This window comes from Cavia porcellus, unplaced genomic scaffold (genome assembly GCF_034190915.1).
Source record: "Cavia porcellus strain 051 isolate PalLab524CR breed Dunkin Hartley unplaced genomic scaffold, mCavPor4.1 scaffold_4, whole genome shotgun sequence".
In the NCBI taxonomy this organism is placed as follows: Eukaryota; Metazoa; Chordata; class Mammalia; order Rodentia; family Caviidae; genus Cavia; species Cavia porcellus.
Genome location: NW_026947487.1, coordinates 120,415,520 through 120,442,145, shown reverse-complemented (window position 1 = coordinate 120,442,145; position 26,626 = coordinate 120,415,520). Strand labels below are relative to the sequence as shown.

Sequence of the window (26,626 nt, the reverse complement as noted above, 5' to 3'; positions counted from 1 at the left end):
GTGGTGGTGGGGACGGCACAAGCAGCCACCAGAGTCTGGCAGAACCCAGGGTGGCCCCGCACAAGTCCCTGGACCTCTCTGGTCAGGGACTGCAGTGTGGGCGTCAGGGCCACCACGGTCACAGTCCTGCTCAGCTCAGGATCCCGATGCCAGGCATGGCCTTGATGGGATGACAAGTCCAGATGTGGTGGGCCGCTGCCCTCCCTGGCCCAGAGGACACCTGTGGTCCTGCCTCTAGTGCTGTCCTTCATGGGGTCAGCCTGGTCAGCAGCCTCCTGTCGCCTTCCCCAGGGAAGGCCTGGGCCTGGAGTCACCAGGACTGCCCTGTGCTAAGTGAGCTGATCCTCTTCCTCTAAGGCAGGCCCGGGTCCCAGGGTGAGGGTGTAGGTGTCTGAGGCCACTGCCCTGCTGCCCTGTGGGGGTCGCTGCACAGAACACTGCTGCTGCCAGGAGTCGTGGCCGCTGTGGCTTCCACAGCTGCTGGCCCTGTCCCACAGGCTGCTTCTCCTACAGCGCACCAAAGAGGGGGCTGCTGCTCTGACTCAGTTTCTCTTTGGGCATCTGCCCTGCCACTGCCCCTCCCAGGCTGTGGTGGGATGTGGGTCACTGCTCAGGGGCTCCAGTAGTGGAAGAAGCCCCAGCAGGTATGGGGCAGGGCCCATTGGGTGGAGCGCCAGGGGTGGAAACTCCACATGCCCACACCACAGGGCCCTGCACCACTGCAGTGCTGGGAGACAGTGAGGGGCCTCCCCAGCCTCTGCTGAGGGGCACGGAGCGGGCCATGACCATGTGATGCTGGTCTGCAGGGGCCCTGTCCACGTCCCATATCTCCTAGCAGGGTCAGAAGCAAGCACTGGCCTGGCTCTGACCAACGGGGAGCTCGGTGCAACATGGGGAAGCTCAGGTGGCCTGGAGGAGGGCGGCACAGAGGGAGGCCCCTGCAGCCCTGGGGAGCTCTGCCTCATGGGTTTCCGACAGCACCACAGGGTGGGAGAGCGGCAGGGCAGCTCCAGGGCTGCACAGGGTCCTCGGAAGCCACAGCGCTTCGGGCCTCGCCTTGGGGTGTGTGTGTGGCCCGGCTGCTGATGCCCATGGTCCCCCAGCAGGGGCCTGTGGCTCCCTGAATGCCGGGATCTGAGTGGTTTCCTTCCCAGAAGCCACAGAGTGAATGGGCCCACATGGCAGGACTGGGTGCTGAGCCAGGATGCGATGGCCTCAGGTGGGCAGGGGCCAGAGCAAGGGGCAGGAGCACGGGTCGCAGTGACCGCTGTGTGAGGGGAGCAGTGCGGGAGCGTGTGGCGCCTCCCGCTGTGACTCAAATGGGGCTTGACAGAGACCAAGAGGTAAGTCAGATGGTCATGGAAACCTTTTTAGGGATCAAACTAAAGAGGTCAAAGTGTGAAACCAGCACACCCAACCTGGCAGTGTGGTGGTCAAAGGGTTCCCAGCAGAAGGCACCTACGCAGCTGCCCATGGCCCGGGCTGTCCTGTGGGCCCCCAGTGGGGAGCACCTGGGAAAGAGTGGACTCCTGGGCCAGCTGCGGGGACAGCACAAGGTCACAGTGGCTGGAGACCACTGTGTCTGAGACTCCAGTGGGACCTACCAATCACCCTGAGAGGATGTGACGGTGTGGCTCAGCTCATAGGTGGCTGACACCTCCCACAGCCTGCCGGGCTCTGCGTGGGTCCCTTGTGTGGGCTGCGGGGGGCAGAGCTGGAGATGAGCAGGCTGGAGCGAGTATGTGAGGAGAGGTGACAGGAAGCCCAGCAAGTTCTGCATCTGGGGACAGCCCGGAGGACGCCGAGCTTCCCAGGGTGCACGTGGTAGGCACAGGGGCAGGACTGGTGGGCTGTCCCCCCACAGGGCACCCAGCCACACAGCTTGGAGGTGCCCATGCATCAAGGACCTGCTCTGGGGCATGCCTGGCAGCCTCGGCCACTGGAGGTGGCTGGCCTCCTGGACACGGGACAGCTGGAGCTGCTGTGAGTGTGGTGGCAGCCTGGGCCTGGGGAGGCATCTCACAGGGATTTTGCTCCGCATCGTCCTGACTCTGGTCGGCCTGATCCGGGTCCTATCCAGAGGGCGCTGGGCCCTGGTCCATGGTAGGTGCTGGTCCCTGGCCGGACTCAGGGAAGAACTGCCTGACCAGGTCCTTCTTGTTGATCTTGCCCATCTGGTTCCGTGGGATCTCCTCCACCAGCAGGAGCTCTGAGGGCACTGCGTAGGGAGCCAGGAAGTGCCTGCAGAGAGGGCAGAGAGGGCGCTGCCTGCACAGCTGGGCACAGAGCCCGATGGGGCCTGGCCTGGCCAGGGGATGGGCTGTGGGTGGCCATCCATGCAAAGGTGTGATCTGGAGCTCCCCTCAGACCGGCTCCAGATCCCATGTGTCCAGTGTCTGAGCTCCACCCTTGGGGTCTCCACACCCACACCAAGCACCATGCTGGCCAGTACAGTCCTGCCAGTGCCAGTGGCCTGAGGAGGACAGGCCCATAGCATCCTCTGTCCTAAGACACCAGGGCAGCCATCGCGTGCACACCTGCCCTCCCATCTTTCTTTATAACAGAGCAATTGTTTAACCAAAGCAGCAGCCACCCACTGACTCCTGCCTTTGTGACTACTGCGCTCCTACTGGGATTCTGCAGATCCAGGGAATCTGTAATTGCCCAGCCGTGCTGCCCTGATGAGCCAGGGACTCCTGCTGTGTGGATCCACAGGCTGGGACCAAAAATATCTCGGCTGAGAAGGAGGAGACGGAGGAGGAGGAGATGGTGGAGATGGGGGAGATAGAGAACGAGGGACTGGAGGAAAAGGAGATGGAGGAAGAGATGGAGGAGGAGGTGGATGATGAAGAGGAGGAGGAAGAAATGGAGGCAGGCAGCTGGGGTGCCACAGGTTACAGGAGAGCACAGGGGAAGGGCTGTGACCACAGCGAGAGCCCCGTCCTGGGCTCATGCAGGCTGCTGAGAGGGTCAGGGCACCCGTGGCCAGGTCTTCCTGCACAGGACGTGGTGTGGCTCAGGAGACCTTGGGCACCTTGCTCAGTGAACCCTAGGGAATGGAGGTGCCTGGGGCCGAGTGGGCCCAACGGGCCTGGGGTGGGGCAGCACTCAGGGCACCAAGGGCAGGGACAAGGCCCTGGGAGAGGGCAAGTCCACAGGGTGCAGGGGCCTTGGGACCCCGCAGGAGGGAAAGGCAGAGTCACAGTCCGGGACTGCTCAGGATTGGGGAGCTCATTCTGAGGGCTGAGGCCTAGCACTGCTTCCTTTGGAACTTACCCTAAAACCGAGCTGGGTAGTTTCTGCTTATGCTCCAGGGGCACAGGCGTCTTGCCTTCGCCGATACTGCCTCGCACGCATCTGTCCCCAGCCTGGCTGCTGGGCCTTCCCAGCCTCCCCCCGCCCCCAGGCCTGACTGTCCCCAGCCTACCTGGCCCAGTGCTTGAGTTCGCTGTGGGACAGTGAGCGTCCTGCCTTCAGGGCCACCACGGCTGTGACCCGCTGGCCCCATGTCATGTCAGGAATGCCAATCACGGCTACATCTGAGAATAGCAGAGCAGGCTGGGTGCTTGGGCCAAGTGCCCTCTGTCGGCCACCCGCTTGCACCCTTGGGCACACGGCCTGCTGAGCCTACCAGCCACGTGGGCGCCCCCTGCTCCCCCTGCTGGTGGCAGGACTGGCCGCCAGGTCGGGGCTGTCCCCAGAGCAACGGACCGCACACTTACCTGCGATGCTGGGGTGGGCCAGCAGGTGCCGCTCGACCTCCAGCGCGCTGACTTTGTACCCTCCGGTCTTGATGATGTCCACAGACGTGCGGCCTCGGATCCAGTAACTGCCGTCTTTGAACACGGCGGTGTCCCCTAGAAAGCCAGTGTGGTAGCAGCCGGAACAGCCGGGTCAGCAGCAGACCCGCCGTGGGTCTCGGCCATAGCGCAGCTGGCCACCTCTCCACTGTGGGCTCCAGGCACGGGACCATCCCAGCTGGCCTTGACAGCAGCACTGAGGCCTCCCTGTCTGCCCATGCTTCCTCACCTTACAGGCCACTGCTGGCATAAATCATAAACATTCCCTGGTCCATCCCCAGCCTGACATGGGATGGCGCCATCCCTGTCTGTTGCACCTTGAGACCCGCAGCTGGCGTGCATGCTGGTCCAGGTGACCGGGCAGGTTGAGCTTGGGCGGCCACAATAGATGAAAGCTGGTGAGTGGCCAGTTGGGCTGCTGGGATGCGTGCGGCCTGCTCTGCATTCTGGGGTTTCTTGTTACAGCCGGTGGCAGCCCAGTCTCAGGCCCCTATCAGAGGCACCAAGCCACCCCTATGGCCTTTCCTGCTCCTGCCCTGCATTTGGGCCTCTGGTTGAGTCTTACAGGACCCCACTGCCCATCCCTCTTTGTGGGTTCTCAGTGAGTGAGCCCTGGATAGCAGCAGCCTCCAGATATGCAAAGCCCCACTCCCTCAGCGCCTGGTCCAGGAGTCGCCCGGTGTGCCCGTGGGCCACGAGCACAGCGCTGGGGAGTGTTGGCCATGGACTCCGAGGATTCGCCTGCTCTTTGGAGATTTCTCCCCACACTCCCAGGCCCTCACTTCTGAGCACCAGGACCTTGGAGTTCAAGGACCTCAGGCCAGATGCACCCAGGGGCTGCCACCGCCGAAGGGTGTGAGTCTAGGGAAGGGCGAGAGAGCCGGGGAGCAGAGTGTGTGGCCCTGGGCACCTTCCACACAGGCAGCTGGGCAGTGCCCTCTGTATAGCCATGCTCGTGGCTGATGGGGGCTGTGAATCCTCGGGACCACTTTCTACTCAAGGTGGGGAGCTGCTGTGAGCAGCTGGGACGCAGACACACGCAGGCACCCAGTATCTACCTGCTTAGCATCCCTGTCGGCAGTGTCCCTGGGAGGAACGAGTGAAGGATCAAGTTCAAAGCCCAGCATGGAGATGCATGCCCATTATCCTGGCACTCTCGGAGGCTGAGGCAGGAGGATTTCAAGTTTGAGCCCAGTCTGGGCAATTTCATGACTTTGAAGAACAAACCTCAAAGTTAGGGGGAAAAACCAAAAAAGGGGGCCAGCGATGAAGTTCAGTGTGAAGACCACAGGTTCCACATCTAGTACTGAAACACAAATGAACAAACAACCCCCCAAAAAACCATCAAGCCCCAAAGTGTTCAAGAGCCCAGGATGGAAGCACTGAGCCAGGGCTGCAGGGGTGGGGTCGCAGGTGCAGTGAGCTCTCAGGGCCCTGCACGTGCCCTCCCATGAGCGGCCCACGATCTCCCACTCAGTACAGTGCCACCTGGCCCTTGGCCAGCGGCTTCCTGCTCAGGCCCACCTTATGGGCTCTGGCGCAGGGGATGCCAGGATCCCACGGGAGGGAATGGGTGGCGGCTCATCCTCCTACAGTCTGGCCCTGCCACTGAGGGCCACACTGAAGCTGAGATTTGGTGAGGCCTCTGCAGAGGTCAGGGTGGAGCAAGGTGCTGTCCAGCATGGGGCCCAGAAGCAGCCACCACCTGGAAGTGCACATGCAGCAAGCCAAGTGGCTCTCTCTTCATGGCTACGTGTTCATCAAGCTGTGTGACCCAGCCCACAGGGCCCCGGTGGCCCAGCCCACCTGACGGGTCCCTGGCACGTGTGTGCTCAGGGAATTTTGTTCTGGGACCTGCAGGTGACGGATGGAATCATATCACGTGGATTTGTGCCCGGCTTTCAGATGTAGGATTACCTCATGTCTGCCCTAAACCATAAGTGAAAACGAGTCTATTACTCAGATGCCAGTTCTTGGTCATCTGTGGGCCTCCCCCAAGGCTGCTCTGAGACTGTGTGTTGCCCAGGGGCTCAGGACTGATTTCTGGTGGGGGGCCTCTGGCTGTGGGTTGGAAGCTCTGGCCCAGGAAGTGTGGGGACCCAGGACCACCAGCTGAGGGCTGCCAGCCAGGCACCCGGCCTCCTGTCCTCCTGGTCCTCGGTTTCCAGGGAGGGGCTAACACAGGGCTTGGCCCAGGCCACCACCCATAGGCTGCAGGAACAGCTGTGCCTATGTTGAGGGGAACCAGCTGGCACTGAGTACCTGAAGGGGGGCTCTGTACATGGCACAGGGCTGCCGGCTAAGGGAGACACCAGGAAGAGTGGCCGTGGTAGCTCTGTGGAAATGCCGAGGAACCAACCCTGGCTCTCCCAAGACAATATCAGCGGGCAGTGTCACAGGGAGGCAGGGAGATGGTGGAAAGCTTCAGACAGGGATGACAGGAGTGCAGGAGCTGGAGGCCAAGAGGTTCCCTGCCCAGCTGGGGATCCAACCATGCGCAGTGGACAGTGGAGGGGTCTCCGGGAGGTGGGAGCGAGGCTTCTCAGGTGCCCCGCAGCCAGGCAGCGTCACCACCAGCAGGATGGGGGGACGACACGGCAAGGGTACTGCTGGTCCCGGTCTCCAGCACAGATGTTGCCTGGGCTGGTCAGGGACAGGGTCCCAGAGGGCAGCAGGGCTGCCCCCACCGCAGTACCATGGCAGAGGCCAGATGTGGAAGCCGTGAACAACCCTGGGGCCAGGGCGGGGCCATAGGTTTGGACCCTTGGTGGTGAACGCACAGGATTCTCCAGGTTCCTGCTAAGGTGGCATGCGCTTGAGCTACTGGGGCCTTGATTCCACAAAGATCTGTGACATTGGCAAAATGAACTCAAAAGCACTCATCTACCGCCTGAGCCCAGTGGCTTTAGGGCTACCCATCAAGCAAGGGACAAATCGCGTGCTGCTCTGGGCAGCAGTGCCCAGCTCTGCACTGGGCAGTGCCACTCAGTGAGGCGCGTGTAGGAGGCCAGGGTCAGGGCCAAGCCCCACGCTGGCCATCACGTGTGTGTCTGCAGTGTGGGTGGCCCCCGAGAACCGAGCAAAGACCGTTGGTGCAGGAAGGAAACCCCAAGACTTGGGCATGACACTTGACCCAGAAATCAGCAGCCTCCCACGCTGAGCACAGCTGCTGAGGGGCACAGGGTGAATGCCTGGCCAGGACGCCCAGAGCCCACACAGCGCCGCACACTCACCTGGGCCCTGGCATGCTCATGTGACAATTCAGCAGAGCACATAATGCCTCAGGACAGACAGATATGGGGCTGGTGCTGGGCGGGTGCCCCCAGGTCCCCGCAGAGACCCACATGGGTGGGCAGCACCCCGTCTTGGGGAGGCCTGTGCACTACATGTCCACTGCGGGCAGGAGAGAGGAGATAGGGTCCATGCCCTGGACCAGGTGCTCCGAATCTGCCACGAGTGCCAGCTGTGACCCCAACCATGAGCCACGCAGACCTAAAGTGCCCCCAGGCTCTCGGGAGGGCCAGGCCCAGTTGGTGCTGCCCCGGAAGGGCTGGCACACAGCAGCAGACACCGGGCAGAGGTGGTCCCCCTTGTGGTGAGCACACAGCACTGTCCCTTGGCAGCTCTTTCTGGGAGTGAGGCCCTCATCCCTCCTGGAAGGACCTGGTCCTTTCCCTCTGCAACCTTCCTGCCACGAGCTCTGCCATCCTCCTGGGTGGGGACAGTTCCCTAAAGATGCACACTGCTGGCCGCCCACCTGCTGGTGTCTTTGGTACTGGTGCACATTGGCCGTAGAGTACTGGCGTTAGTTCCTAAGGCCCCACCTGGCTTGCCACATGGGTGCTGATGAATGACCCTCCCCTGAGCCCTGGCTGCCCATGCTGCTCCCTGAAGGGCCACTGCGTGCCCACGGCACCTGCCAGGTGGAGGTGCAAACTGAGTCCCCGGGACCTGGCTCCAGGGTCACCTGCCAGCCTGCTGAGGTCCTAAGCAGCAACAGTGAACCTTCTATAGACCAAATGCCAACTGCAGCCCAAACCCACTTATTTATCCAAAGTGCCATCACTGCAGTTAACTCTGAACACTGAGGGTTACAAAGAGCAACTCTACATTGATGTCTTTTGTCTTAAAAGAAAAATACATCCTGCCTGGCAAGCGTGAGGTTGTGAGTTTGATCCCTGGTACCACAAAAACAACAAAAAACAAAAAACAAAAAAAGCAGATATTTGCTCCATGAGGAAATTGTTAAGTAAAACGCAATAACAGATGCACCATTGGCTCACTACCACTGTCCTCGGGTCACCTGCCTGCCTGCACCTGGGCTCCCGGGTCATCTGCCTGCCAGGGCCCCAGGTCCTGGAGGCACCCACTCATGTGGTCCTGGGTGCCAGGCTCAGCTGCCCACCTGCAGGGATGGCTGACCAGAGGGGAGACTCACTAGAGGGGTCCTTGTGAAGACCAGGGCAGCGTGAACGGACCACAGCTGCGGTGGCCACCTCTGCCTCTTCTGTCCCCAGAGGCCAGCTGGGGAGGAGCAGGGTAGGGCCAGCCTGCTGAGTGCCTCCTGCAAGCTCCCGGCAGGGGTGTGGCGGGGAGAGGGTTAAGTTTAATTTACCCTGATTTCCCTTAATCTCATGCTGGCCCTGTAGGAGCAGCAGCTGCGAGCTGATTGCGGTCTCATTATGCAGCCTGTGTCGCTAATGGCCTGTGACAGGGCTGGCGCTCCCAGGCCCCAGCCCAGCCAATCACACACACTCCCTCCTGTTCCCAACACATTACAATGGAATTAAACTGAATTTCAAGACCTTTCCTCCCGGGGATGTCTCCTTACGATAATTAATGCGAGTGCCTGTGCCTGTACCCACAGCAGCCCCCGCCCACCTCAGCCGCCCAGCCCACGGCTCAGCTCTGAAGGGTTGGCGGCTTTTTATCCAGATGTGAAACAAAGAACGGGGTCAGGAGCGGGCAGCTCCGGCGGGCGCTGTCCAGGGACCTGCTCAGAGGAGGGCTGCCCTACACGGGTGCCTGGTGGCCGGGTTCCCTCTCACCTGGCCGCTTACCCACCAGGTGTCTGACCACCTCCTGTCACAGAGCGGGCACTGGCCCTGGCCTGGCTCTAGGGACACTGGTTCCATGAGTTGCCTGCCATGCCAGCACCCCAGGCCTCTCTGCCACCTCTGCCTCTCGGTGGACGTGCTTGTGCTTGTCCTTCTGCCCACAGCTGCTGGGGGACGAGGTGGGTGAGGGGGCTCAGGTCACGGAGGGTGCGAGGTGCTGTGCTGCCAGTACGGGAAGGGGGCACTCTGACAGCTCCTCAGCAGCAAAGGCGTGGTGTCCACCTTGAACTGCCCTCTCTACTGGTGACCAGCCTCCCTGAGGGGCTAGGTAGGTGACTCTGCTCCTACAGCCCACACAGTGAAGGGCACCGAGACTCCAGGCCACTGTTACCTGCATGTCCCTCCCCAAGACCTTCCAGGAAACCACCTATGAGCCCTCCGTCAGCTGCTGCTCCCACCAGCCACGCCTGTCATTGTGGGCCAGGGTAACACGAGAAAAGAGGATCTATTCTTCAGAAAATGCCACCTTCAGAATTATAAAACAAAGCCGGATGTGGTAATGCACACCTGTCAGACCAGCACTCTGGGAGGCTGAGGCAGGAGGATCTTCGGTTCAAGCCCAGCTTGGGCAACTTAGTAACTTAGAGAGACCCTGTGTCAAAACAAAAAAAGGGCTGGGAACAGAGCTCAGAACAAAGCATGTACACACAAATATTTTAGAAATATGGATAGGCAAAAAGAAAAACAGATGCCACTGAGAACCCCACCATCCCGACGCGTGCTAGCATTGTCCTTCCAGGATAAAAACGCACGTGTGTATGGCATAGTTCTGTACCAGAGCGTTTCCTCCTGACCCTTGTAGAGCCTGGCAGGGAACAGGGTCTTGGAGCCAGGGCAGGCTCTGCAGAAGGTCTCCCCAGAGGACCCTACTGTGGTGACCACCACAGTTGTGCACCCACCGTGACTGACCAGTGGGAAGTAGGTGGGGGTGATGTAAATGGCCACACTGAAACCAACCACGTGAAATCCAGGGAGGTTGGGAGGGGTACAGCAAGAGCAGGGGTGGTGGGAGGTGGGGGGGTCTCTGTGCAGGGTGTGGAGTTGCACCGGGAATGCGGTCCTGACCCCGAGGCAGTGAGACCCCCAGAGAGGGGATGTGGTGGTGGCATCTCTGGTGTGGACACACACAGGGCTGCGGGATGGGGCAGCTGCGCCTCTGGGGGCCCAGGTACTTCCTAGGATCCCCAACCTGCCCCTGCCTTCGGCGACAGCTTCCGGACATCAGCTCAGGGCTGCAGCTCGCCCTGCAGGCTCTGCCGCCCTCCACCCTCCTGGACATGGGTCCTACCTGTCCTGAACCAGCCATCTGGGGTGAAGGCACACTTCGTTTCTTCTGGTTTATCCCAGTACTCCCGAAACACGGAGGGTCCCCTGACCAGCAGCTCCCCTTCCTTCTCCTCGAGCCCTGGGGTCACCTGTAGGGGGCAGCAGGGACATGCAGGTCAGAACTGGGCACCTGGCTCTCTGGTCCCTGCTGCCCTGGCCACACAGGCTACTTCTGGCCACCCTGTGGCCCAGATGCTTCCTGACATCAGACATGGTGGCCAAGTTTGAATAAGTGGCCCAGTGTGCCCTGATGGCCCTTTAGGGCTGCAGACACCTCTGCCCTGTGACAGGGGTGCTCAGTCCTTCTCAGACATGCTCTGGGTCCTGCAGGGCAGCTGGGGTACTCTGGGGTGGCAGCACCCAGAGGGTCTTGTGAGGCCGAAGATGCTCAGAGGGACCACTAAGGAGGGAGGGCCCGTGATGAGAGTGAGGTGTCGCCAGCCTTCCCTGCCTCAGGAAGCTCAGCAACACCTCAGGCCATCTGGGTTTATATGAAGCCGGGTTGGGACCTCAGGTGGGCCCAGGAGCAGACACTCACGAGTGTGGCGGGTTTCCTGCAGGTCCCCTGGCAGGTGGGTCCCCTGAGCACAGGTGATAAAGTGGGGGAAGGGCGGGGGGAAGCAGGCTGGCATCACCTGTGACAAGCTGTCACACTATGGCCCCTGGCTGCTCTGCCCAGGCTGGCTACGAAGAGACACATTCGGCAAGCATCTACACCATCCTTTTAAAAAATCAGTGACCTCTGCAATAGGCTGCAAATTGTGTAATTTGGCTGCTCCGATATTTGCTGCTGGGAAAGGAAGCTCAAGTGGCCTTGGGCTGATGCAGTGGTCCTGACACAGGGCGGCCTCAGTTACCGTTTCCCCGCCTCCTGCCATCTGCTAACTCAGGGGAGGCCTGGGTTTGTTTTTCCAGACTAATGTGCATACTTTATTTAAGCCTGGCTGTCCGGCATCAGTTCTGCTCCTATGGCAGCACACCTGTGGGATGGCAGCGTGGAGCCTGGTGAGGGTACCCATGAGGAAGCCACCGCAGAGGGATGGGGTGCAGGGAGTGAGCCAAGGAAAATGCAGCCATTGCTGGAGGTGGACGAGACCGGATCTCCAATACACAGGCCACCTGCGGGACAGTGGGCCCAGAGGCCACATGCTCACTTCGGGCTTTGGGAGGACGGAGAGCTGTGTGCAGAAAGATGTTGGACAAAATCTGACCGGAAACCCACAGCCTGGTGAAACCTGCAGGTTTAAAAAGCTCAGAGACCCCAGACAAGACCAGAAGCACAGGCCCAAGCACGTGGTGATCCGGCCATGAAAACCGAAGACAGAGGGAAGCAGACAGCAATCAGGACACACGACCCATTTCTTAGAGGGGGACATGAGGCAAATGACTGGGGATCTCTCTTCAGAGAGGGAGAAGCAACGTGGGCAGTGACTCTGGTGAGCATGGTGCCTCGCCTTGTCCCTCCATGCTCCAAGCTCTTTGTGAGGCCTGGGAGCCACAGATTGTGTCTAACGGCATTCGCACATGCGGAGGTCACAATGTAAACACTGAAGTGGCCCCAACGGCAGCTGAGCAACCTGGGAGGGTTAACACGTTCGTCCCAGGCAGACTGAAAAGCAATGTGGGTATTGCATTCCCCGGAGCAACTACTGAAGGGATGACACAGAGACACACAAAAACTCAGCTGCCAGGACACAGCACCAAAGTGCAACCCCCAAGGAAGGCAGCGAAGGCCCAGAGAACACTAGCGAACAAATAATAAAACAGAGGACTTAAGTCAGAGCACGCCAGAACCACGTTTCGTGTACATGTCTGAAACCACCATCCAAGGAGAGCGGCCAGCCTGGATCAGGGACGTGTGTCAGCCCAGCATGTGCTGCCGGTAGGAAACTCGCCTCAAACCCCACCATGCGGGTGGGGCGGCACAGCACACAGCAGCAACGTGTATGCGCCAAGCGAGACTCACTACGTGAAGCAAAATCAGACAGGCTGGCTGATGATGCGCACCCTTCAGCTGGTGTAGGGTGGTAATGAGAAAGCCACCGAGGGCACGGAGGGCCTGCGAGGCCACCTCCTCCTCCTGACACACCTGACACACCTGACACCTCCTGACACACCTCCTGACACAGCCACCCCCTGGTACTCGCTCCAGCACACCAGAGCACACGCCAAGCGAGCCATGTCTGGGCCAAGTACTACTGCTCAGCAGATGCAAAGCAAATAAAGTCACACCACACACACTTTCCCGAGTGTAGTGGAACAGAAATGAATCTTAGAGACCAGAATAATCACAAACATTTGAAAAATATACGACATGCTGAAATCTATGAGTAGTCAAAAAAGAAGTCTTAATGGAACTTTAAAAATACTTTAGACAGGGCTGGTGATACAGCTCTGTAACACAGGCACCTGCCTGGCAAGCACAAGGTCCCGAGTTCGATTCCTGGAACCCACCCTAAAACATTCTGAACTGAAGGAAAATGAAAATATAACACTTCAAATGTGGGGGATGTAGCCGAAGCAGTAGTCAGAAGGCAATTTATAGTCTTACATGCACTTACAAGTAAAGAAGAACCTCAAATCAGTAGTCAAACGTCAACCTTACGAAACTGGAAAAAGAAAAATAACTCAAAAGCAGAGGCAGAAAGAAGCCAAAGTGAGAAGAAACAATCAGGTAAGAACAGACATCAATCAAAGTAAAAGGAGAAGGAAAACAACGGGGGAAAATGAATGACCCAAAAGCCAGACCTCTGAGAAGAGGTCCGAGCATCAGCCCTGCCCCGGCCAGACAGGAGGAGACACGGTGGCGGAGGGTTAGGAGCGTGGGAACCGCGGGCCTCGAGGGAAAGGGCCGGCGGGCAGCCCAGAGAGCCTCTCAGGGCCAGCTCCCGAGACGCCGTGGACGGCAGGAAGGCCCAAAGCCACTGGGGAGGCCAGAGCCCTGTTAGGATCTTTCAGAACAGACACCGATGGGCCCAGCGGGCTTACGGGTGACTCCTGCCACAGCGAGGGAAGAATGGCGCTGGATCTGCACAGCCTTGGCCTGAAACAGGAGAGGCTGCGGTGGGGCTGGCACCGCAGATGCCCACGCATCTGAGGCAGCCTGAGATCCAAATTGTGAAAACCTTTGGTTTCCTGGAAAAAAGACAGCACCCAGAGCTCCAGCAACAGAAACCTGGTCACCAGGAGCCAGGTGTGGGAGGCAGGCTTGTCCGGCCCATGACTGTCCGCCCTGACGTGTGTGGGCTGGAGGGGACGTCCGGGCTGCCCCAGCCCTCCCCACCCAGCCTGGGTGGCAGCCGAGCGCATACAGTGACAGCTGGGGATGAATGGGGAGCAGGAGGACAGCAGGGGAGACGGGGTGCTGGGCTGGGGAGTGAGGCAGAGCAGAGCCGTCCGCCGCCGAGCAACAGCCTATGCGTGGAGAAACGAGGCAGCCGGAAACACAGAAGCAGGTCTGCTGTCGCCACAGCCACATCTGCGGCGTCCACGGCAAGGAGAAGGCTCTGCGAGAGGCCTGGCTTATAGCATGCGCTGGACGCAGCCACAGGCCTTTACCTGCTGAGGACCTTGTTGCCCTGGCTGTGCTGGGCCCTCCTGTCAGCGAGTGACTTGAGAAATGAATAAAGAAATAAATCAGCGACAAGGCCTGATGTGCTCCCGGTAGGCCTCGCCTCTCGTGGGCCAATTGCGCTGACACGGGCGGCACAGAGTTCAAAACCGTGCTCGTGAGCACCACAGGGCCAGGGGAGCCTGCCATCGGGGAGGAGCCAGGGCAGCCTTGCATGATGGTTGGGAGACACCCTGGCTGCCAGCCCCATGCTGGGCTCAGAGGCATGCCCGGGTGAGGGCATCTGGGCATCTGTGTGCCCCCCTGCAGGCGGCTGTGCCCTGCCTCATGTCACAGCCCCATGGCCTCCCCCACTGTGTGTGTGTGGGGGGGCTCCTTTCTATTCCAAGTGCGTCTGGGGACAAGCTCGCTGCACGCAGGGACGATTACAGAGCTATGGCAGGGGCGTTTTCAGGTGGAGCCCGCAGCTTGCCACTGCAGGTGCCAGGCAGTTAAACTTCCTTTTAAATTAAGACAGAGTTGCTCTGAACCTTCCCTTCCTGACATTTCTGCCACTTCCTGTGGAGCAGGTGCTCGGGTGTCTGTTTGGGGGACCAGGAGGAGGGCGGGGCTGTGGAGGAATGCTGCAGGGATGAGGGGGCAGGTTCTCTTCTCTCCTGACCTGGTACCCATGGGCCACTTAGTGACCAGTGTCCTGGAGGTGAGGCCAGGCCCTGGAGGGGCTGAGGCAGGCACCCCAAGGTTCAAGAGCGGCTGGGGTCACGTGGAAGGCTCAGGAAGCCTGCACCTCAGGACAGGGCTCAGGGGCCAGCAGAGCCGGAGGCTCGGGAGACCCAGGGGCCTGGCAGAGGCCTTCCTGGGTGGGCAGATGCTTGCTTCCTGGTGTTCCCGAGACCTGCGCAAGCTCCTGCCACCTGCCTGCTCACAGTGCCCTGCTCTATGCTTCTCACGGCAGGCCTGAGGTGGGGGTGGCCGTGCACAACTCCGTGGCTCCAGGCCCCTCTGCCTCTGGACTCCTCACCCGTGGTCCTTGGCACCAACTCCAATTTTACAGAAGGTGACTGCCCTTCAAGGGTCCCCAGTGACCGTAGGTCCTTAGCTTTTAAAGTCTTCAGTGAAACAAGGCAGCATCCCTCCTCGTGGTCACCCTTGCTACCTCCAGAGTGAGGCAGGATGCCCAGAGGGCTCCAGCGATAAGGCCATCCTTGACACCCAAAAAGGTGTGGAGCCATGGGGAGAAACGGCTGCGTCAGCATCCACAGGTCCCCCACCCCACACCTGCGGGCGCTGTCCTGGCCTCTCCTCTGCAGGACCCACTCATCCCCATCCCCACGGCCCCTGCTCCAGGGTGAGACCCAAGACCCTGCAAGCCCTCTGCTGCCAGGCAGCACCTCTGCCGTCTGGGGTACCTTTGTCCCCTGTGCATCCCCCTCCGCGTGCACGGTGTAGGGGCAGCCATTCCTCTGTGGGCTCTCGGAGACGATGCGAACCTCCACTTTGGGCAGTGGGGTCCCCACGGAACCTGCAGCAGGGAGGAGGACCAAAAGCAGTGGTTAGGACCTGAGAGGACCCCACCCCGGGACTCTGTCAGGAGGGAGACGCAGGGACCTGGAGCGGGCGAGCGCCATCCAGGAAGTGTGTGTGGGCCCAGCCTGGGTGTCCAGTGCCCTGCCACTCCAGCACGGCTGACCTGGGAGCTCCCAGGGCTCACATCCACCGTGGCAGGCATGAGGGGAGGGGTGGATGTTGGCCAGGAACAGGAGGAAGCGGGACCCACTGGTGCTCGCCGCAAGGAGCAGGGTTGGAAGCCAGGATTCCAGGGTGAGCATTGACCGGGCACTGGGGACCCGTGGGAATCACTCTGTGTGCCTGCACAGGAGGCAGAGCCCAGCAGCAGGGGCGTCCAGGGCCCCAGAGTTCCACGGCCCAGATGCTCTGCTCAGTCCGAGAAGGTACTAGTGCAGTGCCATTCTGCATGGGCCCCGCAGGTCAGCAGAGGGCGATCCAGAGTGACCCTGGTTCATGTCAAGGCCAGCAGCACAGGGATGGGCAGGGCACCCGCACACAGGCGCCTGGCTGCCATACTCTGCAGCTCCAGGGCCTTTATTTTCATCACCAGAATCGATGGGGACCCATCAGGGACAACATCTCCAGGAGGGCAAATCAAGGCACTCATCCACCACCAGCGCAGGGCCCATGAGGCCGGTCCTCCCAGCCCTCCAGCCAGCAGTCCTATGCAGAGGGTAAGAGTCATGGGCCAGGGCCACTGACCCTCCCATCCTCTTGGCCTCCTGGTCCTGCAGCCCCTTCTTCTCAGGCACCGCATGTGTCCTTGAGGGAACAGGAGGTGGCTGGTGCCTTCTGCCCCGCTCCAGCCACAGGAGGTGCTCACGGTCAGCCTGTGGTCGCTCCTCTGTGAGAGTGCAAATCTATGGGGGCCTCCAGGAGGAGCAGAGCAGACCAAGGCAGACAGCACTGTGATGAGGGGCTGGCTCTGCCTCATCTCCAGCTGCCCCAGGTCCCTGCCACTGGAGTGCAGTGCACAAGGCAGCCTTCGGGGCCCCAGGGCACCACGCCCCATTTCCCAGGGACTCAGTGGGTCTCCTATCTGCCATGAGCTCTGCAGGGCACGTTCTCCCTCTCTGCTTCCTTTCCAAATCCCACCTGGGCCATGCAGGGCACCATCCGGCTCCCAAGCCCCCCTGAAAAGACCCATGCTACACCCAGCAGGGCCGGAGCTGCACTCAGCAGGGGTGACTGTGGGGCCTGGGGTCTCCTGAGCCTGATACAGGAGACCCATGCACGCCTGACTGTCCCGAGGTACGGCCAGTGAGGGCAGTGGCACGGATGCTGCCCTGGGAAGGTGGGAGAGGACACCGGTGCCAACTGCTACCCACTGCTGCATGGTCAGGGCGGTGGCACTGTCAGTCTCCTGACACCCACCACTCTGAGGGACGGTGCTGGCTCTTCCAAGATAACTTGAATTGGCCTCTGGCCTCTGTCCCAGCATCTGGCAGGAGAGGGACACAGGTATCGGTCCAGAGCCCTGGCCAGTGAGGGTTTCCATGTGCACCTGGTCATGGCGCCAGTGAGAGTGAGATCATCCAAGGTCACTCCTCGCCCTGTGTGGCACCAGAGGCAGAAGGCAGGCAGGGAGCAGAGGCTTGGGCACAGGGGCGACCCTTCCCCCTACACCAGGAAGGCCACTCGGTCAGCAGAGGCCAGGAGTTGGGATGTCGCTTGCCCCTGGGCTCCTGCCATCCCCCACCAGCCCATAACCTCATCCTGGCCCCACACTCCCCCAGCTCCTCGACAGAGAAAGGTAAAGGAACTTTTGAGGACAAGCAGCGACCTCCTGGCTGAGCACAAAGGCATGAGCATGGCAGACGAGAGCCTGCAGTGACGCTGGACGTCAGTCACCAATCACCAGGGAGGTGTGAGTCACACAGATACCACCACTCCAGCACATGGCTGGAGGTGGCCACCGTCTCCAGTCTCGGAATGCAGGGCCAGCACATCTGTCCCTGCAGGTGGGACACAGAGCGCACACAGCCCCTCCACAACAGGGCAGGCTCAAACACCTGGCAGCACCCCAGCAGGTGTGTGCCCAAGCGAATAACCCTGTGTGCGCATGGAAAGCCTGCACACGTGGGCACAGCGCCACCACCCGTGAGTGACAGTCTGATGTAGAAAGCAGTCAGATGCCCTCTGGGTTAGGGTCAGGCTCAGGGCGGAGGCACCCGGCCACCTCGGACACTAGGACAGGGGATGAGCCCCAGTGACACCTCCTGGAGAGGCCGGTGTGACAACACCCAGCAGGGACACTGTGCCATGCGGGTGGGGGCATGGCCCCTGAAGGCTAGGGCCAGGCTGCGGGCTCCGTGGAATGTCTGCCCCGAGAGGGAGCCCTCCCATCTCTCCTGACCTGTATGAGGAGGGGGCAGATGGCAGGGCCCGAGATGGTACATAGGGGGTTTGAGGACAGTGGGGAAGAGGCCGGCATGGCCATGCTTACCTGGCAGGCGAGGCCCGGCCAGGGGGCTGGACAGGGCCATGCCGACCTCGGTCATGCCATAGCGCTCCAGCAGCGTGTGGCTAGTGGCTCTCTTCCACCTCTCCAGCAGGGGCACAGGCAGGGCGGCTGAGCCAGACACCATGAGCCTGGGGACAGAGACAGGGTCAGCCTCTGGCCCAGGCCCTGCAATGCTCAGACCTCATGCTTCTGGCCCAGGATGAAAAATGGTCCAAGGCAGCTCTGCTTTGGGGAGGAGCTGGTGTATTTCAGAATGTGGACGGGTTAGGATGAAACAGTCGTTGGGGTCTTTGGTGGTGTCTTGGCAAATACCTAGCATGCGTTCCTGAACAGCAGTAGCAGGGTGACAGAGGCAATGGGGACCCAGGATAAAAGGTCCCAAGGAGGTGCTGGTGACAGCTGGGCTGGCAGGAGAAGGATGAGATGACCCACAGCACCTCCAGCACCTCTTGGGCAGGGGGCTGTGTTTCCCTGGGGAACCACGTAAGGTGCCCCCACTCTGAGGGGGGCAGGCCTGTGGCTCAGACAGCACCCAACTGATCGTGTCACCTATGGATGCCTGGCCTGGGACCCGGGCATGGTGGGGGGAGGAGGGAGGAGGGGGCAGATGGCAGGGCCGAGATGGTGGGAGGAGCCCACGGCTGCCCCCAGGAGTGAGGCCTCCGGCCCACAAACATTCTCACGGGCAGCAGCCAGCAAAGCAATGCCTCGGTGTCCCAGGTTGGTGTAGCCAGCAGATCCTACAGGGACAGAGGTGCCGCCTGCAGCTTCCCAAGACCTTGCCTGGCCAGGGGCAGGTGGGAGTCACACCTGGAATTCTATCCTGGCTTTTAGGTCCCGGGGACGGAATCCAGGGCCTCGCACATGCTAGGCAAGTGCTCTACCACTGAGCTCTGTTCCCAGTCCCTTTCCAGTGTTATTTTGACGCAGAGTCTTAAGCTGCCTGGGCTGGCCCTGAGCTTTCAATCCTCCTGACCAGAAGGGAGTGCAGGTGCTGGCACTGTGCCCATGCCACCCCCTGACAGCCCTGACCACTCACGTGTGCCACGGCGCCTCCCCTCTACATGCTCATGGTGCCTGTGGGCCATCTGCCACACAACCAAAAAGGCCATCCCCTGCCCACGGGGCATGGAGCGACCTCATGCTGGGAGTGACTCAGCTCCAATGAGAGGAAGGCGGCTGCTGGGCCTCGGCTGGTGCCCCAGGCAGGGAGGCTTGGGTGGCCATAGCCGAGGGAGAGAGTGAGACCTGGGCAAGGGGGTCACCCCGCCCTCACCTTCGTCATCTGCATGACACAACACGGAGCAGGGACAGAGACTCAGGGATAGAGGAGCAGATGCAGGTGGGGAGAAGGAGGGGCTCGCGGGCATAGGGACCAGGGCCAGCACCCTCAGACAGCACTGCGGCCTTGTCAGGAGCGAGCCACACTTGCTTGCCACTGCGAGGCCTCTGGCGTGGTGGCATGGGCTCGTCTGTGGTACCTGATCTTTTCTTCACAAATTGCACGCACGAAGTCCCGGACGTGAGGCTGGGTGAAGTGCTGGTCATAGTAATCCAGCAGTTTGGAGTATATGGTGGGTACCGCCATAAACACGTTAACTCGGGGAGTCTCCAGGCTCAGGAACTTTTCCCAGACCTAGGAAGAGGGAAGGGAGCTGGGTGAGGAGCTGAGGTGGCAGACACGGGGGGTGCCCAGTGCATGCTCTGGACGGCCCTCCCCACAGGCCCTCCCCATAGTCACAGGCCATGGTCACGGAGGCCAGCCCGCACGGGGACACTGGTGTTTGGCTGGGGAGACAGACAACACGATGAGCTGAGCCAGGCCCGGGGCTCCACGTCTCTGCCAGAGCAAGGGTGGCCCATGCCGTCCTCCACCTCCACAGGAAAGGCCTGGAGATGCAACTCAGGGAGACAGGCAGCAGTCCTGGGGCTGCTGCAAGCTGAGCCTGAGTGGCTCAGACAAAGCTGGGCTCCTGCTCATCAATGCACCCACAGGAGCACTAACCTCCCACACCTGCATGTCATGCAAAGACCCTTGAATTACACTCGGGTAGCTTGCATCTTGTTACCCAGGACACTGAAGACTGGAGGGCCCAGCCTGAGCCCTCTCGCCTGCCTGCCCCGTGGTGACTCCACTGCCCTGCTGCCCCGGGGAAGGCTGGCAGCTCTGGGATGCAACTGTGTTCCCCACGCCTAACCCCAAGCATGCGAGGAGACAGAGGCATGATCCACAATCAGGGGATGCAGCCCCGACAGAGCCCCGGCCACTGCAGGAGCCAGGAAGACCAGACAAGGCTCCTGGGACAGGGTAGGGTGAGGGAGCCCAGTGCCGCGGTGAGCAGCAGAGGGGAGGAGGGCGGCCTGGGAGGAGCTGTAGGAGCCCAGGAAAAGCCATCCTGAAACCAGGAGGTCTACTGCCTAAGCTGGGACAGCCCTGAGCTGGGACAGGCTGGCCAGACAGTGACAGATGCAGGCAAAGGCAGGAACTCCCACGGCGTGGATCTGCACGACACCAGGAAACTGCCTAACGGCTGTCACAGTAGCCACCAGGGACAGATACACACGACTGAAACACCAGGGAAGCCAAGAGGAGGACCTTCCCGGCCTGAGGGACCAGGCCATGGAGACAGGTTAGCCAGCCTTCAGGCTGCTGCACACAACAGCAAACCATCTCAGAGAGGGCTGGAGACTCACGTGTCGGTGATAAAGCCACAACACTTCTAGGCAAAGACTAAGAAAACCCTCAAGACCTTTGCTTTTGGAAAGAATCTGGGATGTGACACCAAAAACATAAAATGAGATTAAAAGTTGGTAAAATAGATGTTATCAAAACTAAGTACACGTGCTTCAAAGACATCATTAAGAAAATGCGATCCCAGCACTCAGGAGGCTGAGGCAGGAGGATCATTACAAGTTCTAGACCAACACGGGGCTACAAAGTGAGCCCAAGGCCAGTCCGAACTGCATAATGAGACTCTGTCTCAAAAAAAAGATAAAAGAAATGAAAAAAAGAAAACGCAAAAACCAGGCATGGTAGCTCACACCTGCAGTGATCCCAGCACTCTAGAGGCTGAGGCAGGAGGATCACAGGTCAAGCCCAGCCCCGGCATCTTAACAAGACCTTGTCTTGAGGATGCAGCTTGGTGTGAAGGGCCTGGGAGTCTCAGTACCACAGAACAGAACAAAAAAAAAGGAAAGGGAAAGACAAGCAGTGTGAAATGCTCCACACAGAAACAACAACCACATGAGGCCACGGAGGCCGGGCCACTGCCTCACTCTCCCACAGTCTCACGGCAGAGGAGCAAACTACCCCACTGCGAAGAGGAGGGCTGGATTCTACCCCTGAGCTGGGGCCAAAGCAGCTCACTGCAGGACGCCTGCTGTGCTTGCTGTGCCTGCTGTGCCTGCTGTGTCCTGAGGTGGAGGAGGAGGAGGGAGCAGGGCGGGCCCTGAGGGAGGGCGCTCCAGCCCTCCCAGTCGCTGTTCTGCCCACCACGTGGCCTTGGTCTTCACCCCTGTGCCGTCCTGTCCTCCAGGCCCAGAGCCCTTGTCCACCTGCACCCCAGGTCCTCTGCAGCCTCCACCCACGTCAGCCTCCTTTGTGCGCATGAGGAACGGACCCTGGCCCTGGCCTTGGGGCTCAGTGGCATCTGGCAGGATAGAGTAGCCGGTGAGGACCTCCAGGTGCTGCCTTCCTGTGGGTCCTCTAGGGGCTTCTTTCCTGGGGAATTGGCCTGCAGCCCCACCCAAGTGTCTGGCCCTGCTCTGGAGCCCTTGATGGGGAGGACCTGCTGTGGTCTTGTGGGAGGTAGCCCCGAGTCTGCTATGGGCAGGATGGGGCCAGAGCCAGCAGGTGCTCCCTCAGGCCCACCCCTCCCAGTGCCTGCCCTGAGCCCGAGAGCTGTTGGGTGGGGCTCCCCGCCGGGCTGGTGACACTGTGGGGCCCCTGGTGACCATAGCCCTCTGCCGCCCTTGACTCCTCATGGCTTTTCTGGAAGTCATGTGGTCAGAGCACAAACCCACTCTGGGCTCTGGGGCCAGGGTGGAGCCACCTGCCCAGTGTGGACGGGAGTCTAGGTCCATGGCAGGTTCCGCAGAGCAGTGTGGGCACTGTGCAGGGGCCACCCCACCGCCACCCCAACACGACCAGATGTAAGGGGTCCCCAGGACTCACTTACTTTTCCTGTTCTGGGGTTGAACCCAGGGACCTTGTGCTGACTCCATCCCACACCCTCTCCGTTTATTTCGAGACAGGAACCCACCAGGTTGTCCAGCTGGGCCTGCATTTGTGATCCTACACCTCAGCCTGTCAGGCACAGGATTCCAGGTCTGTGCCATGAGGCCTGGCCAGATTCACTTGTAAGCCTTGTGCATTCGTAAGGTGAGGCAGAGTCATCAGGGGAGCTGCAGCCCCAAAAGGCATCTGCTGCCCTGTGCCCTGCCAGAGGAGCACCCTCGTCAGGCCAGCTCGGCTCGACCTCTCCCTGCCCACTTGGCCTTCAAGCCGACACAGACAGGCGGCTGAGGAGTGGCCAGGCTGAAGGTAGAGCCCTACAGCTCTTCGATGTCATGGTCGTCCCCACGACAGAAAGGCTGCAGGTCCCAAGGTGTCACTCGCCCTGTCACATCTGGACACGGCACATCCTTCCTGTGCAGAGTGGGCCCCAGGCTGGCTGCCCCCAGTGTCACCCAGCCTGGCCCTGCACCCAGGGGCCCTGGGGCAGGCAGCTTCCAAAATGCTGAAGGGGCAAGTGACGAGACTAAGGTGTCCCCCCAGTTGGACTGTCCACCCCAGAGGGATAGAGAACAGGCTGGCTGCTGACAAGGACCACAATGTTCACATCCTCTTCCTCTAGTGGGGAAAACGATGCTGTGGGTGGGTGGAGATGGGGGTCTCCCCAAACCCCTGGCAGTCCCCTGCAGGAGAGTAGGGTGGGGCTGACCCTGGAGCAGAAGCTGAATCACCACGGAAGCAGTGTGAGAAAGGTGTTTGGGGCCCCTTGTGGGCAGCTCCAGGGTTGAGCTTGGCCAGGCGAGACCCTTGGGGCCGCGCCCATCCCACTGCTACGTGGGATCCAGTAGACTTCTCTGGACTCCAGACCCTGGGAGATGGGTGCCAGACCCGCGTCAGCCCCGTCCTGCTCACCTGCTGTGCACTGAACTCAGGCAGCATCATGCAGGTGGCTCCTACCCAGAGCGGGCACAGCAGCTTGTTGACCACGCCGTGCATGTGGTGCAGTGGGAGGACGTGCAGAATCACGTCGTCTCTCGTCCACGCCCATGCGTGTACCAGCCCGGTCACCTGCAGGGACAGGACACAGCATGAGGACAATGCAGGGTTCAGAGGGGCCTGAGAGGCACTGGAGGAGGACAGCAGGGCAGGGAAGGGGTCGCTGCACTGGGGAAACTTGGTGGCTGAGCAGCTCTGTGCTGAACACCCCAGACCCCAGTGCAGAGCACACTGTTCTGGGGCACCACTGGGCAGCCCGTCTCCATACACCATGCTCCACTGTCCTGTCCCCACCACCCTCCCCTACCACATATTCAGCCCGGACCCTGCAGAAATGAAAGGAAAGGAAAGGAAAGGCACTGGCCATGTGGGGAGGCCCCACTGCCTCGGATGGAGGGGCTGAGCCTGGGGAGCGGCCAGGCCGCACTCACCATGGCTGTAAGGTTGCGGTGGGTGCTCAGCACACCCTTGGGCCGCCCTGTGGTCCCGCTGGTGTAGATGATCATGGCGCCCCGGTCTTGCCACTTGCGCTCCTGCACTGGCGCCACCGCTGCTGGCTCCCCCGCGGCCCCTTGGTAGACGGTGGGAGGGAGGGACAGGAGCGGCACCCCCAGCCTCTCGGCCACTGGGCCCACCAGCTGCACGTGCTCTGGCCCCGCCAGCACCACAGAGCTGCGGGAGTCCTCGATGAAGTACTCCAGCTGTGCCGGGGGGTGCTTAGGGAAGAGGGGGACCGCGATGCCGCCGCTCATCCACGAGGCCCACTGGGCGACCACATAGGAGACATCGTTGGAGCACAGGAAGGAGACCCTCTCGTCCTGCAGGTCTCCATCCACACAGCCGCGGAGGCGGAGGATCTCCTGAGACAGGTGCAGACTTCGGAGGTACAGGTCCCGGTAGGTATGGCAGCCGTGCTGGTCAATGAGGGCGACCCTGTCCCCGAAGCCCGGGGCCTGGGTGAACACAGGGGCGGCTGCCCCTGAGCGGGCAGTGGTGGCCGTGTGCAGGAGGCCGTGTCCTCGGTGCCTCCTAGGTGCTGGACGGCAGGAGGCCATGGTGCAGGCCAGGCGCCGGAAGGCCACCGTCCCTCGGGGCAGCATGGCACCGACAAGCATCCTGCTGGAGTCCCTGTGCGGCTGTGAAGGGGCACAGTATGTTAGTGCTGCCACCACCCTGAGAGCAGGAGCTCTCTGCAGATCCCCAGCCCGCAGGCCCCGCTCGGAGTGAGCTCCGCACCGCAGGGATTCACATGTCCAAAGTCTCAGCTCCACGTTTAAACTCTTTGGTTTACAATTTTCGAAAACATCCAAGCCCCTGGCACAGTGGAAGTCACTCAGCTAAACCAACGGGAAGCAAAGAAACCTCAGCACCTTTGAGAGTGAGTTCTCAGAGTAGGGTTAAAAACCCAGGCTGGGACTTCAGTCAGAGGTGTGGCGACACGGGAGCTCACAGGCCACGCCTAGAGCCACCACAACCACTGCCACCAAATGCAGATGGTGCCAGCTTTTAACTAATCCTGTTTGCAGTGCAGGAACAGAAGCCAGGGCTCCACATGGGCCAGGCAAGGGCTCTGCATGCGGCAGCTGCTGCATCGCGGGGAGTGCTCGTCCCACTGCCCCACACAAGGCCCGACCACTGCCGAAAGCAGCTGGTAGCAAGCACTCATGGGAGGGCTGGAGCTGCTATCCCTACTCCCCCTCAAATGGGGATCCCTGTCTGTTCCCTCTGAGCAGCCACCAGGCTGGACACCCACTCTGCACGGAGAGCAGCTGACCATGCGGGGCGGGACACATGATCCTAGACTCTCCACCATGGGCTGAACACAGTGGGAAGACTGACCTGGCCCGTGGGGGCACCAGGCCCAGCCAGGACTGGGACCCAGATGCCACTGAGTGCCCAGGACTGCGTGCTGTGGCCCCAGGCTGCATGTGGGCGGAGCCGTGCATTTTGTCCATCCTTGCAATCCCTGGGTGACTGTGGTGGCTGCTGCCTTTGGGTGCCTGAGCTGGGCCTGGGGGGTCCACGTCCCATGTCCTGCACTCCTGGCCATCTCCCTGTACTGGCTCTTGGTGAGTGGCTGGGGACCTGGGCGCGTCCCTGCCTTCCATGTGCGCTGAGCAGCTCGCTCCCGACTGGGAACACATATCCTAGGAACCCACTACCTAGGAAAACACACTCCCCAGAGAAGTGGGGGACCGGCACACTCTGCGTTCCAGCTCTCAGGCTGCGTCCCCGGGGAGGCTGGTCTCTCCTGCCCCAGGAACTCGCTCAGGAGTGGGAGCCTCTTGCCAGGGCTAGAGGAGCCCATGCTGGCTTCTGCCCTGCTCAGTGGCCCTTGAGTACCCCAGCCACAGACAGCCTGGAAAAAGGAACTGCTCGACCCCGGCAGGGTTCCCGAGCTCCTCTGTGCTGCAGCCGCACATACCTGGCCTCAGCTCTGCCTGGACGGAAGTGCAAAGCCTGGAGGAAGCGTGAGGTCCTCCAGGCCGGGTGATCTCAGGACGCAGTGTCCCCAGCTGCTTTAGGGGGCAAGAGATTCCCAAGCCAGACCCCCAGGGCGAGCTGCCCTCCGGCCACCTTCAGCACGGAAGGACCACATCTGTTCCACGCAGACAGAACGTGTGGAGGACGGCTGAGCGTCCATAGGGGCCAGCCTGGGGTGGCTGCCCTTCCCTGCCTGCTTCTCCTGCCTGCGCTTCCCTCTGCCTCTCTCAAGGTGGACAGGCCCCACCAAAGCGACTCCCTCAGAATGACAGCTGCTTCAAACGGAGCCTCTAAGGAGCAGGACCGACCTAGTGATCAGCCCCACACCTGGCCCGCAGCCCTGCAGACCTGGATCTTCCTGTCAGTGGCCTGGATGGGCCAGGGGGATAGACACTGCTCCTGGCTCATGAAGTTGTTTTTAAAATTGCACTTGTCAGGAGCAGAGGTCCTGTTGCATTCACGAGCAGGACATTCAAATTACAAAACCCAGAGGGAAAAACACAGGCTTGATCCACACACCCATTCCAGGGAGTGAAGGGAGGTTACAAATGCCACCAGGAAGCTCCCTGTGCTGGGAAGAGGAGGGACAGGGACAGGGACAGGGACAGGGACAGGGCGGGGTGGGGGGAGCACTTGCACAGCTCCCGGTGCAGGCTGGACTCGGTGCAGGCCGGACTCGGCCTCTTTTCACTGAGGCCTTTGGTTGCATGCCTGGTCCTGAGCACTCTCCTCCCCTTCTGCAAACTCCTAGCCCTTTGTGTAGCCTGCAGCCCTGCTCCCGTGGCCCCAGTGCCCAGGCTGGTGCTGAGCTGCTGACAGACCAAGACACAAGTTCGATCTGCATCAGCAGCACAGTAGCCCCAGCACCCTGACCTGACGTTCGACCTCCCCCCCCCCGCCCCCGCACTCACCTTCCTTGCCTGTAGGGTCACACGGGGGTCACAGCGGAGATCCCCGATGCCGGGCAGGCCTGGCAGGAACTGTGTCCGGCAGCCAACACCGTCCCCCAAAGCAACGAGTCCGTCACTTCATTGTGTCCCCCAGGCGTGGTGCCCTGGCAGCAAG

The 26,626-nt window shown here is 60.9% G+C and overlaps 1 protein-coding gene across 10 annotated transcripts; it reads right to left on the bottom strand.

Moving 5' to 3' along the window:
* Window positions 1–1,348: 1,348 nt before the first annotated feature.
* Window positions 1,349–26,626, bottom strand: Acsf3 (acyl-CoA synthetase family member 3). 10 transcript variants are annotated; one of them, XM_063247829.1, is made up of 12 exons: window positions 26,473–26,625; window positions 23,509–24,213; window positions 22,994–23,149; window positions 19,329–19,483; window positions 17,830–17,975; window positions 15,224–15,336; window positions 13,802–13,854; window positions 11,224–11,362; window positions 10,206–10,332; window positions 3,723–3,857; window positions 3,428–3,539; window positions 1,349–2,241 (listed from the first exon to the last, which is right to left on the bottom strand). In XM_063247829.1, exons 2-12 carry the CDS (start codon window positions 24,190–24,192, stop codon window positions 2,073–2,075), a joined length of 1,989 nt encoding a protein of 662 aa, XP_063103899.1. In that variant the 5' UTR covers window positions 24,193–24,213; window positions 26,473–26,625; the 3' UTR covers window positions 1,349–2,072. The 10 variants fall into 10 exon arrangements, 9 of the variants coding, with proteins under 9 accessions (XP_063103899.1, XP_003461246.2, XP_063103900.1 ...); XM_063247830.1 differs by lacking the exon at window positions 1,349–2,241 and adding an exon at window positions 4,859–5,012 and having other exon boundaries at window positions 3,423–3,539; window positions 26,473–26,626; XM_063247831.1 differs by lacking the exon at window positions 1,349–2,241 and adding an exon at window positions 4,859–4,886 and having other exon boundaries at window positions 3,423–3,539; window positions 26,473–26,626.